The 12,570-nt window shown below is 45.8% G+C and overlaps 1 protein-coding gene across 4 annotated transcripts in view; it reads right to left on the bottom strand.

Moving 5' to 3' along the window:
* LOC111610949 (high affinity immunoglobulin gamma Fc receptor I-like) overlaps positions 1–12,570 on the bottom strand; it is a 41,215-nt gene that overhangs the window by 12,631 nt on the left and 16,014 nt on the right. For 2 of the 4 annotated variants that reach the window (XM_023346165.1, XM_023346166.1), the window contains 6 exons: positions 3,790–3,919; positions 3,545–3,580; positions 3,167–3,421; positions 2,842–3,087; positions 2,591–2,761; positions 2,386–2,472 (listed from right to left, as the gene is read on the bottom strand). In XM_023346165.1, coding sequence (XP_023201933.1) covers positions 2,386–2,472; positions 2,591–2,761; positions 2,842–3,087; positions 3,167–3,421; positions 3,545–3,580; positions 3,790–3,820 — 826 coding nt within the window. In that variant the 5' untranslated portion in view covers positions 3,821–3,919. Of the gene's footprint in view, positions 1–2,385; positions 2,473–2,590; positions 2,762–2,841; positions 3,088–3,166; positions 3,422–3,544; positions 3,581–3,789; positions 4,341–12,570 lie in introns of those variants that run through there. The other 2 variants (XR_002753829.1, XM_023346167.1) reach the window with 2 other exon arrangements.

Here is a 12,570-nt window from a genome sequence, read left to right as displayed (position 1 = left end):
TCTCTGTGAGCAGGACTCCACTTTTACAACATCTGTTTCTGTTTTAACCTGCATGTTCCCTCAGATGGCCAGGTTCTCCAAAGCCTCAGTTTCTTCCTCTGACCCTGCATGACCTCGTCCATCACAACCTGTTGGACCTCAAGGTCTGACCAACGGCTACAGTCTGGTCCTGGATTAAAGATGGCGGCTCAGATGTTGCTGTTGTTATAAGTACTGAAGCCAAAATCAATCAACAGTCTGCTGCCAATCACATTGATCAGAGGCAATACCAGCTTTTACCAGTTGTTTCAGAAACAGGAAGGAACCATGAAGGATCTGGAATGGAGACGAATCTGTCTGAGGTTAACTGGGGAAAAACCAGTTAAAGCCAAAATCCCAATCCAGAAGATCCCAGAGGAAACCAGAACAATGTTTTAATCTCTGCAGACCTCATGGCCTCAGTAAAGGTCAGAGGTCGTTACTCAACAATATGGAAGACAGACTGAGGCAAAAACTGCCTCCATCAGGGAGTTCAAAGGTCAGAGTCACTGGAGACCCAACAGAACACAAAGACCAAAAACATCTTGATGATCCTAAAGGAGTCTGAGGAAATGTTCTGATCAGACAGAACTGGATCTTTCTACAACGTTTGGATCAAGTTGGATCTGCTGTGGAACCAGAACATCAGAACCAGAACATCAGAACCAGAACATCAGATTCACTCAGAGACATTTCTCTGAATCTACCAGCTTCACCACACAGACCTGCTAACCAATCAGAATCAGAGTAAAGGCGGCTAAACTTTGACTCATATCCAGCAGTGGGTCCGTGTGGCGTTCAGGGTCTCTGTTTCTCATACTGGGAATGAACAGTAATGAATGGTTCCTCTTCAGACTTTGGTTCCCGCCTGATTTCATGCGGAGCTGCAGCAGGTGGAAACGCTGCATGTTGCCAGTAAAACAGTGGAAACTGTGAAGCTTTGATGCTGGAACTAAAAGACGTTTCGCATCATTTGAGGTAAAAAGTGAAGCTGCTGGGAATCAGATGTTACAGAAACCTGCCAGTCCTGAGCATCAGAGTCATTAATGTTCATGATGAAACTCATGTCAGGGATTTTACTAGAATATTTTGGCTCATCAACAGAAAGTCAATGACTTCTGGACAGTTTACAGCTCTAGATGCTCTAGATCTAGACGCTGGTTGTGAACAGTCAGACCAGTTCAAGCTGGGAGGGATTATGGGTAATGCCCAGGGGTCAAAGTGCACAGGGCCCTAAAGCCTGGAGCCCAAAGAATCCCTTACAGGCTCACACTGGGTTTGTTCATCTCCTTTATTGTTTAAGAAGATTTTTAAAATGTTCTGCTGGAGTTTTTAACAATGTTTGGATGACTGGAGTTAGACACTAAAGTATTTTATCATTCTGGGCCCCGGAGCCACATAGATTGTGCAGTTCAGGGTTTATTTTTATATAATATCATGTAAAGTGTTAAAACTGCGTCTCACACAGTATCTCTGTCCTGATGGAGGAAAAACACTCAGACTCTTTCAGTCCTGGTTATAGATGACGCTACATGTGACAGCAGTTAAACCCAAAGCTATTTAATAAAACATTAAAACAGTTTTACTGTCTAAGTCTAGTTCAATCTTTCCTCAGGTGAATCTGTTCAGAGCTTCGGCTTGTGAACCTTCAGCTGAGACACAGAAACAGGAAACTGGACGACCGCAGAGTCTGTTAGACCCAGTTAGCAGCAAAACCACAAACTGCTGCAAACGGTTCAACACAAACAACAACTTTTACTGTACAAAACATAAATATAAACATAAATATAAATATAAACATAAATATAACTATAAATATAAATATAACTATAAATATAAATATAAACATAAATATAAATATAAACATAAATATAAATATAAATATAAATATAAATATAACTATAAATATAAATATAACTATAAATATAAACATAAATATAAGTATAAATATAAATATAAACATAAATATAAATATAAATATTCTGTACATTAAGAACCGAACAGCAACATCACTAACTGACCCAACAGCCTGGAAACAGAATCCAATCAGAACGGAAACAACAATTTAATACATTTATTATGTTATAGTGTTAAACTGATAAATAGGTTAATTGATATTCATACAAGTTAATTCAAAATATTTACATCAATAAATTATATTTTTTATGTTCTAAATGGTTTAAATAGTGAAACTATTTATTAGTTTGATGTTTAAAACCTGCAGGCTGAACAGAGAATTAGTTATAATCAATAAACATCTGAATAAAACCTGATTCTGTTATTTACTTTATTTAGTTTATTTAGTTTTCTACCAGTCTAACAGTTTGTGGCTCCAGAAAACTAACAAATACAAGAAAACATTTTTACCTCCGTTTGGTTTGTCTTTCTGTTGTTTCCTCTGGAATATTTGAACATCAGTGTAAGTTAAACTTTCCTCTCCATCCTCCTGATTATCTGGAATAAATAATCAATATATAGTGGAAAGATGTACAGATGAATAAAAAAAATAACTTTTGCAAATATGAACTTGAAAATAAAAACTCAAACCTAAAATAATTGACATTAATCTCACCTTTAGATTTCCTGTTAATGTGACGTTTGACCAGTAGAACCAGTAGAACCAGTAGAACCAGAACAACACCAGCTGATAGAGACGAGAGACCATAGAGGAGAAACTGGGAGGAAGATGGAGAGGATGATGATGGAGGAGGAGTTGATGGGGACGATGTGGTTGACGGTTTCTCTGAAATAAATATTTAATAAGTTATAAATTCATGTTAAAACTTAAAGTTCAGGATTTATTTAACCCTCTTGACCTCTGACCTTTGACAGAGATCCTGCTGGATGGAGACTCTCCATGACCTTTGACATTACATTTATAGAGGCCTTCATCAGATTTCTTCACTGAGTTGAGAATCTTGTTGCCAGTAGTTTCATCACCAATGAAGGAGCCATCTTTATAGAAAGCAGCTGGGAGGTTGTGGGTTGGATTCTTTGCTCTGCAGCTCAGAGTGACGTCATCTCCCTCCATCACAGGGAGGACAGGACTCTGCAGGATCACTGATCCACCTCAACACAGAGACAAACTACAGCATTTCATCCATTTCCACACAGCTTCAGCAACACTAACTCCACAGTCTGATCTTACCAGAGACAGAGAGCTGGATGCTGCTGCTGCTGCTGGAGGATCCAGACATGGACTCACACCAGTACAGACCAGTGTCTGATGGGTGCATGAAGGTCATGTTACAGGTAGAACCATCAGCTTCTCCCCATCCATCTTCACATCTCTTCCTGGTTCCTCTGCTTGTGTTTCTCCTCACAGTCCATCCATCCTCACAGATCAGAGTCACTGATTCATATTCAAAGAACTGAGATCTGCTGGGACTCACAGTCAGAGCAGCTGGAGAGACAAAATGACATAATTAATTATGATTTCAGTTGCAGAAAAAAAACATCTGAAATTAATACATTTTTAAATAACATTTGAAAATGTAAAAAAAGTTTACAAGAGATTTTTACCAACCTTTGACCCCAGTAGAGCTCAGCAATGAGGCCAGAACTAAAAAAAAAATTTATATTTAGATCAAAAACTGAAAATCTTTAAAATGTGACTAGCTTGGGAGACAATGTGAATAATTATACATTTTAAAAACTTCTGATTTTCTGATTGTCTTTTAAATTTTGACTCCAAACTCAAAATAAAACCCTGAGAATCATGAAAGCCAGCAGCAGTTTGACCCAAACGGATCATAAAGTGTTTGTACTTACAGAGTGAAGCTGCTAGAGATGTTGGTCTCATCGTAGCTCTGACTGATCAGTTCAGCTTCAGTTCAGCTGCTGTTACTGAGCTGAACCCGCCTCCTTCCTCCACATCAAGGGATCAGAGCAGCAGACAAACCTTCACAGGATGAAACTCACATTTCACTCAGGAACCACCTTAATAACAGCAATGAAAAGCAGGACAGTGTTTACTATTGTTTATATTCAATACTAAATGGAAATGTGTCCAAATATCTGACATAAATGATTCACTACATTAGTACAATTGGACGAAGGATGTTGAACATGGAGATGTTGTAGAGGAGGGACAGAGGAAACCAGAGAAGGTTCCTGATGTAGATCAGTGGAGCCCAAAGTGGGTCCTGGAGGCCCGGCATCCTGCAGGTTCTGGTTCCCTCCCTGCTGGTACCAACAACCTTTCAGCAGGTCAAAGTTCATCTTAGGCCTCTAATGATCATCGTTGGATCCAGGTGAGTTAAACCAGGGAGAGACTAAAACATGCAGGATGCCGGACCTCCAGAACCTCCAGAACCTCCAGAACCCACTTTGGACCCCCTGATGTAGAGAGAGAGGAGATAAAGGAGGACAGAAGATGGAGAAAGAGGATCTGCTGTGGCGCCCCCTGGTGGGAGCTGCTGGAAAGAGATGTTCAGGAAGACAAAGTGAATAACAGAAAAAACCTTCATGGTTTATTATATGAACATTAATTAGGATATCAGACAAATATTAGTTTATATAAATTATTATTGTCTATTTTCACAGAAATGCATCCATGTGCTGCATGTGTGTCAATCTGCTCATTGTGATGGACTTTTGTCAAATGGTTCCATCATTTAATTGGATTAATCCCAATTAATCAGAACGTTTATCTTTCTAAGCCTGATATGTAAATAAGCATCTTTCAGAAATGTTGTCCTGCTAAACCCCAAAGAGAAACTTACTCAACTACACATTCATACAACTAGTAGCAGCTTGTTCAGTTTGGGGTTTTTAGGTCATTAGATTTTATTTTCTAGTTCTGGGATCCTCCACCCCTCACTGATGCCACCCTGGGAAACTACCCATGTAGCCCAAATCCCAAACTGCCACTGAATGCATGTTTTCTAAAAATTGTTCAATAAAATGTTTTATTGTTTTAGGCCGAATAATGTCTGAAGATTCTCACTTTTCCAGGTTTTTATATTCAGGAAGATTTAAAAGAAGTTATTTTGTTTTAAGTATTAATTGATAAATGTTCTTCTCCATTCATCTCCTGTGCAGCTTGTGCGATGAGGCCACAGTCTCTTGTCTTCATCCAGCCAAGCTGCCGCCATAATTTGTACATGTGAAATTTTGAGCTCGTGCACGTAGACGTGCACACATGGACTAACAATGCAACAAAGAAAAAGGAAATTCTTCACTTTTGTTGCCGCCTGCTGTCATTCCCAGTAAAGTGCTGCTGTTAACAAGGTAACCCTCCAGAGGCTATTAGGTCACAATCAGTCGATTAACTTCCATTACCTGATATTAACACGTTCATCCCATGCAGGGTTTTTTCCTCCCATCATTGTTCCTTCAGCTTCTTCTCTTCCAGTTTCCATTGTCTGAAACATTTACAGAGAACTTCATCCCTCTAGGCCTTCTTCCTGATGCATTTTTGGAGTTTGAATATTTCATTTTGGATTGTGGCTCTTATGCTCATTAGACCTCTGCCTCCTTCTGTGTGCTTAATGTTTAGCCCTGTATTTATATGGGATCCCTGGTCCAGTACAGGGATGCTATACTTGGGGCAGAATCCACCATCCATGGTGAGCATTCTTTATGTCTGAATTTCAAGGTATCTGATTACCCACAAGGCATTGCTGTTGATTATCTGGACCTTGATGTTGCCACTGAGTTTTCTTGCTGCAGGTATTTATGTGTTGCTGTTTCCTTGCCTCGTTGCCATTTGCCTGTAGAGTTCAGAGGTTCCTGTATCTTCCTCTGCTATCCCCTCTGTGTGGATCACCTTCCCTGTTTGTCACCATTTCTCCAGCCTGAATGAGGTTTTGATGCCTTTGTTGTAGATCAGATGTCTCACTCACTGTTAGCATACAGTTAGCTTACAGCTTGTAGAGAAAGTGACTGATTGTGACCCCATTTCTGAGGGTCACTATTGATGATGTGATTATCTGGCTGAGGGGATTCAGGTCCATGCAGAACTCCAACTCCTTGCTATATTCCACATTTGCTGGAGATTTGTGTTGCTGGCTGTCAAATGGCCTCCAGAGTTGCTGTCCAAAGCCTCATGCAGTTTACAATGAAGGCTCTCAGTGTTGCTGACCGGGTTCAGCTTTAGGCCCAGCAGGATCCATGTGTGTAGGCTTTCTTGTTCAAAGGACAAAACAAAGACATGAGTGAAGGTGGTGACATCACAGGGCCATGAAACCAGGTTGCTCAGCCTCCAGGCAGAAGTCTGATAAGATGTTATCGAGGCATGTCCTTGGGAGCGTTCAGCTCCACAGCTGCATGGATAACAGGAGGGGTAAGGTGGGAAGGAGGGTTTTGTTTAGATATCTTCAAAGAGATTGAAATATGCAGCACTTCCAAGGCAACCCAGGAAAGACAATTCAGACACGGAATGTCTTAGTTTGGGTAGATTATGAATTTCAATCTTCCCTAAAATCTCTCTGATACATCTCAGTTCCCAATTATCCAAATTAGTTTGTTGTTCCACTGAACTGAAATCAGCAACTTCTCCAAGATCGATTCTATCCCATTAGTGAGTTTTGAGTCCTCAGCTGGGCTGTGAGTCTCAGAACGACTCACATCCAACTTGGGTCTCTGTCCAACCAACAGTTTGAGTGTTTGCTAGTTCGGCCAAATCCGTCACAAATTTATCGATAAGCCAGGAACCCACAAGCTCCAAACAGCAGAAATCCTGTTATGAAGACATCCAGGTGAATCTCGTCAGGTGTGTCCCCGCAGTACAAGAGGCTCTCCTGTGCCCAGACTTCTCGAGAAAATTTGATCAATTGCATTGAGAGAGCGGTTGACCAGATCCATAATTTGTAGATTTGGAGGATGTAGAAAGAAAGGCTCCAAAAATATTTAAACAACCCCGAAAAAACAGAGCAAGCAGGGTAGGGAGGGAGCAGAGGAAAACAGCATCAGCCTTCACAAAGACCAAGAGAGAAAATGTCTGGTTGTTGTTAAAACAAGAAATAATACAAGAAAAAAATGAATCCTCCTTGGGCTGCCACCTTATCGTGGTGGAAGGGTTTGAGTGTCCCAATGATCCTAGGAGCTATGCTGTCTGGGGCTTCATGCCCCTGGTAGGGTCACCCAAGGCAGACAGGTCCTAGGTGAGGGACCAGACAAAGTGCAGCCCGAAGACCCCAATGATGAAGGAAAACCTTGGACTTGGTGTTCCCTCGCCCGGACCGGTGACCCGCGTCCGGGCGTCTGGAGCCAGGCCTGGAGGGGGGGCACGATGGCGAGCGTCTGGTGGCCGGGCTTTTACCCATGGAGCCCGGCCTGGCTCAGCCCGAAGAGGAAACATGGTCCCCCCTCCCATGGGCCCACCACCCGTGGGAGGGGCCAAAGGGGTCGGGTGCACTGTGTGATGGGTGGCGGCCAAGGGAGGGGACCCTGGCGGTCCGATCCTCGGTTGCAGAAACTGGCTCTTGGGACATGGAATGTCACCTCTCTGGTGGGGAAGGAGCAGGAGCTAGTGCGTGAGGTCGAGAGGTTCCGGCTAGAAATAGTCGGTCTCACCTCGGCGCATGGCTCTGGTTCTGGAACCAGTCTCCTTGAGAGGGGCTGGACATACTTCCACTCTGGAGTTGCCCAAGGTGAGAGACGTCGGGCAGGAGTGGGCATACTTGTTGCTCCCCATCTCGGCGCCTGTACGTTGGGGTTTACCCCGGTGAACGAGAGGGTAGCATCCCTCCGCCTACGGGTGGGGGGACGGGTTCTGACTGTCGTTTGTGCTTACGGGCCGAACGACAGTTCAGATTACCCACCCTTTTTGGAGTCCTTAGAGGGGGTACTGGAGAGTGCTCCTCCTGGGGACTCCCTTGTTCTGCTGGGGGACTTCAACGCTCACATGGGCAACGACAGTGAGACCTGGAGGGGCGTGGTTGGGAGGAACGGCCCGCCCGACCTGAACTCGAGCGGTGTTCTGTTGCTGGACTTCTGTGCTCGCCATGGATTGTCCATAACGAACACCATGTTCAAGCATAAGGGTGTCCATATGTGCACTTGGCACCAGGACACCCTAGGCCGCAGTTCGATGATCGACTTTGTCATCGTTTCATCGGATCTGCGGCCGTATGTCTTGGACACTCGGGTGAAAAGAGGTGCGGAGCTGTCCACTGACCACTACCTGGTGGTGAGTTGGCTCCGGTGGTGGGGGCGAAAGCCGGTCAGACCTGGCAGGCCCAAACGTGTTGTGAGGGTCTGCTGGGAACGTCTGGCGGAATCCCCTGTGAGACGGAGCTTTAACTCCCATCTCCGGCAAAACTTCGAACACGTCCCGGGGGAGGTGGGGGACATGGAGTCTGAGTGGACTGTGTTCCGTGCCTCCATTGTCGAGGCGGCCGATCGGAGCTGTGGCCGCAAGGTTGTCGGTGCCTGTCGCGGCGGCAACCCTCGAACCCGTTGGTGGACACCTTCGGTGAGGGATGCCGTCAGGCTGAAGAAGGAGTCCTATCGGGCCTTTTTGGCCTGTGGGACTCCGGAAGCAGCTGATGGGTACCGGCGGGCGAAGCGGCATGCGGCTCGGGTGGTTGCTAAGGCAAAAACTCGGGCGTGGGAGGAGTTTGGAGAGGCCATGGAGAAAGACTTCCGTACGGCTTCGAGGCGATTCTGGTCCACCATCCGGCGTCTCAGGACGGGGAAGCGGTGCAGCACCAACACTGTTTATAGTGGGGATGGTGTGCTGCTGACCTCTACTCGGGACGTTGTGGGCCGGTGGGCAGAGTACTTCGAAGACCTCCTCAATCCCACCAACATACCTTCCACTGAGGAAGCGGAGCCTGGGGACTCTGGGTTGGGCTCTCCAATCTCTGGGGGCGAGGTCGCCGAGGTGGTTAAAAAGCTCCTCGGTGGCAAGGCCCCGGGGGTGGATGAGATCTGCCCGGAGTTCCTTAAGGCTCTGGATGTTGTAGGGTTGTGTTGGTTGACGCGACTCTGCAATATCGCATGGACATCGGGGGCAGTTCCCCTGGATTGGCAGACTGGGGTGGTGGTCCCCCTGTTCAAAAAGGGGGACCGGAGGGTGTGCTCCAATTATAGAGGGGTCACACTCTTAAGCCTCCCTGGCAAGGTCTATTCAGGGGTCCTGGAGAGGAGGGTCCGTCGGATAGTCGAACCTCAGATTCAGGAAGAGCAGTGTGGTTTTCGTCCTGGTCGTGGAACACTGGACCAGCTCTACACCCTCGGCAGGGTCCTGGAGGGTTCTGGGAGTTTGCCCAACCATCTACATGTGTTTTGTGGACTTGGAGAAGGCGTTCGACCGTGTCCCTCGGGGAGCCCTGTGGGGGGTTCTCCGGGAGTATGGGGTACCGGGCCCTTTGATACGGGCTGTCAGGTCCCTGTATGACCGGTGTCAGAGTCTGGTCCGCATTGCCGGCAGTAAGTCGGGCTCGTTTCCGGTGAGAGTTGGACTCCGCCAGGGCTGCCCTTTGTCACCGATTCTGTTCATCACTTTCATGGACAGAATTTCTAGGCGCAGCCAAGGTGTTGAGGGGATCCGATTTGGTGGCCTTAGGATCTCATCTCTGCTTTTCGCAGACGATGTGGTCCTTCTGGCTTCATCAGGTCGTGATCTGCAGCTCTCGCTGGAGCGGTTCGCAGCCGAGTGTGAAGCGGCCGGGATGGGGATCAGTGCCTCCAAATCTGAGGCCATGGTCTTGAGCCGGAAAAGGGTAGAGTGCCTTCGTCAGGTCAGGGGGGGTGTCCTGCCCCAAGTGGAGGAGTTTAAGTATCTCGGGATCTTGTTCACGAATGGGGGAAGAAGGGAGCGGGAGGTCGACAGGTAGATTGGTGCAGCGTCTGCCGTTAAGCGGGCGTTGTACCGGTCCGTCGTGGTGAAGAAAGAGCTGAGCCAAAAAGCGAAGCTCTCGATTTACCGGTCGATCTACGTTCCCACCCTCATCTATGGTCATGAGCTTTGGGTCATGACCGAAAGAACGAGATCGCGGATACAAGCGGCCAAAATGAGTTTTCTCCGTAGGGTGGCTGGGCTCTACCTTAGAGAGAGCGGGAGGGACTCAGAGTAGAGCCGCTGCTCCTTCACATCGAGAGGAGCCAGTTGAGGTGGCTCGGGCATCTGGTCAGGATGCCTCCTGGACGCCTCCCTGGTGAGGTGTTCCGGGCACGTCCCACTGGGAGGAGGCCCCGGGGAAGACCCAGGACACGCTGGAGAGACTATGTCTCTCGGCTGGCCTGGGAACGCCTCGGGATTCCCCCGGAAGAGCTGGAAGAAGTGGCCGGGGAGAGGGAAGTCTGGGCCTCCCTTCTGAAGCTGCTACCCCCGCGACCTGACCTCGGATAAGCGGAAGAAGATGGATGGATGGATGGATGGAAAAAAATGAACGAGAAGCAAATAGAGAAAAGCTCATGAATACCAAGAACTTTTAGACTTCATTTATTTTCTATCTTCTTTCCTCTGAGTCGGATTATTTTCTGAACCAAACTCTGTTAAGCTCATGGAGACTGGGGTTAAGCTCATGGAGACCCCGGATGCACACACCCCGTGCTGCATCCGGGGTGTGTGTGTTTGATTCGGGGTGTGTGTGTTTGATCCGGGGTGTGTGTGTTTGATCCGGGGTGTGTGTGTTTGATCTGTGTTGCTGTTAGCTTGAAGGAAACACAGCGACTCGTTGCTGGAGTGGCAACATGTCACAACAGGAACAGAGCAGTACCCAGTCTGGACTGGAGGAGGCGCTGTTCTCAACCAATGAACTGAGTGATCCAGTGAACGGATCCGGTGAACAGATCACTGATCCGACCGGTTCAGTTCACTCAGATGAACGGTTCTTCTGCTCCTCCTTCTTCCTGTTTCCTTCGCAGCTCGTGGATTATCGGTGTTTCCGAATATTTGATATTTTATTGATTATTGGCCGACAAACAGCAAATATAATCAAGTTTAATGTTAAAGTGAATCTTCTGGTGCTTTGTTGTTTCTATGTAATGTCGCGGTAAGAGAAATAGGAGAAACTGTGACGGTGGATTGAAACCAGGAAATGGATTCTCTAGCAGCGACTTCATTGTTTTCGGCTCTGAACTTCATCATCATCATCTTCATCTCTTCTGTCTCTACAGGCGAGTTTCTGGAGAAAAACTTCAGATTCAAAGTTATTTAGATCAGAGATCCAGCGATAGTTAAAGTGACGCTATCCACGGAGACACATGTTGACGTAATGATGACGATCCTGCTCATTGTTTCTGGGACCAGTTAGTTTCTGGGACCAGTTAGTTTCTGGGACCAGTTAGTTTCTGGTACCAGTTAGTTTGTAGGACCAGTTAGTTTCTGGGACCAGTTAGTTTCTGGAACCAGTTAGTTTCTGGAACCAGTTAGCTTCTGGGACCAGTTAGTTTCTGGTACCAGTTAGTTTCTGGGACCAGTTAGTTTCTGGGTCCAGTTAGTTTCTGGGACCAGTTAGTTTCTGGGACCAGTTAGTTTCTGGGTCCAGTTAGTTTCTGGGTCCAGTTAGCGCTGGTTCCCAGTAAACAGACTAGATCATCACAATCAGTGACACCAGGAGTTGAACCGTCTAGTAAAGCCTGTTGAACCTTAAAGACCGTTAAAGACATTGAGACGGTTCTGGTTCTGGTTCTGGTGGTTCCTCCTCCAGGACCGTAGCTAGCCCTTTGCTCTCCCGGAGCACACATGCTGTGAACTGAGTGATCCGGTGAACAGATCACTGATCCGACCGGTTCAGTTCACTCAGATGAACGGTTCTTCTGCTCCTCCATCTTCCTGTTTCCTTCGCAGCTCATGGATTATCGGTGTTTCCGAATATTTGATATTTTATTGATTATTGGCCGACAAACAGCAAATATAATCAAGATTGACCCGTTCAATGACACAAAAACATGATTATTTTAAAAGATCTATTTTAATCAATAAGTTGTTTTTGCAGGTTATCAATCAGGTTTTGTGGTTTGTATCAGTTATTTAAACATCCTGTTCAGAATAAATCCTTTATGATTATTTCTAATGTGTTTACTGCTTTTTATTTATCATGTTTATATTTTAATGTGATCAACAGTCTAGTGCTGCTTCAGTAGAAAATATCTTCATGTAAAAACCTGTTTTGTCTACAACAGTAAAATAACTCAGTAGCTTCTTCCTGATCCTCTCAGGTATCACTCCCACTGCATTCTGGGACTTGTAGTCCTTTCTGCTCTGTATGGAGAAATGAATCCCTTCATGTTTTGGTCTTTGTAGCATCACTGTTCTGATGTTAAAGGCAGAAACTCTTATACAGCTGAATAAATGACCTTTAACCTCTCTGCTCTGTTTCCTCTCTTACAGATCAGACAAACATCACAGCTGAAGTTGGACAGGAAACATTTCTGCCCTGCAGATCTCCTGATAATAAACCTGTTATTGCTGTTGAGTGGATTAGATCTGATCTGGGGTCAGAATATGTTCTTCTGTACAGAAATAGGAAGATTAATCTAGAAAACCAGCATGTGATGTTTAAGGACCGAGTGGATCTGCAGGACAGACAGATGAAGGATGGAAACGTGTCTTTGGTTCTGAAGAACGTGACGACTGACGACAGAGGAGCTTATGAA

The sequence above is a fragment of the Xiphophorus maculatus genome, chromosome 14 (assembly GCF_002775205.1).
Source record: "Xiphophorus maculatus strain JP 163 A chromosome 14, X_maculatus-5.0-male, whole genome shotgun sequence".
In the NCBI taxonomy this organism is placed as follows: Eukaryota; Metazoa; Chordata; class Actinopteri; order Cyprinodontiformes; family Poeciliidae; genus Xiphophorus; species Xiphophorus maculatus.
This window is presented reverse-complemented; position numbering and strand designations above follow the sequence as displayed.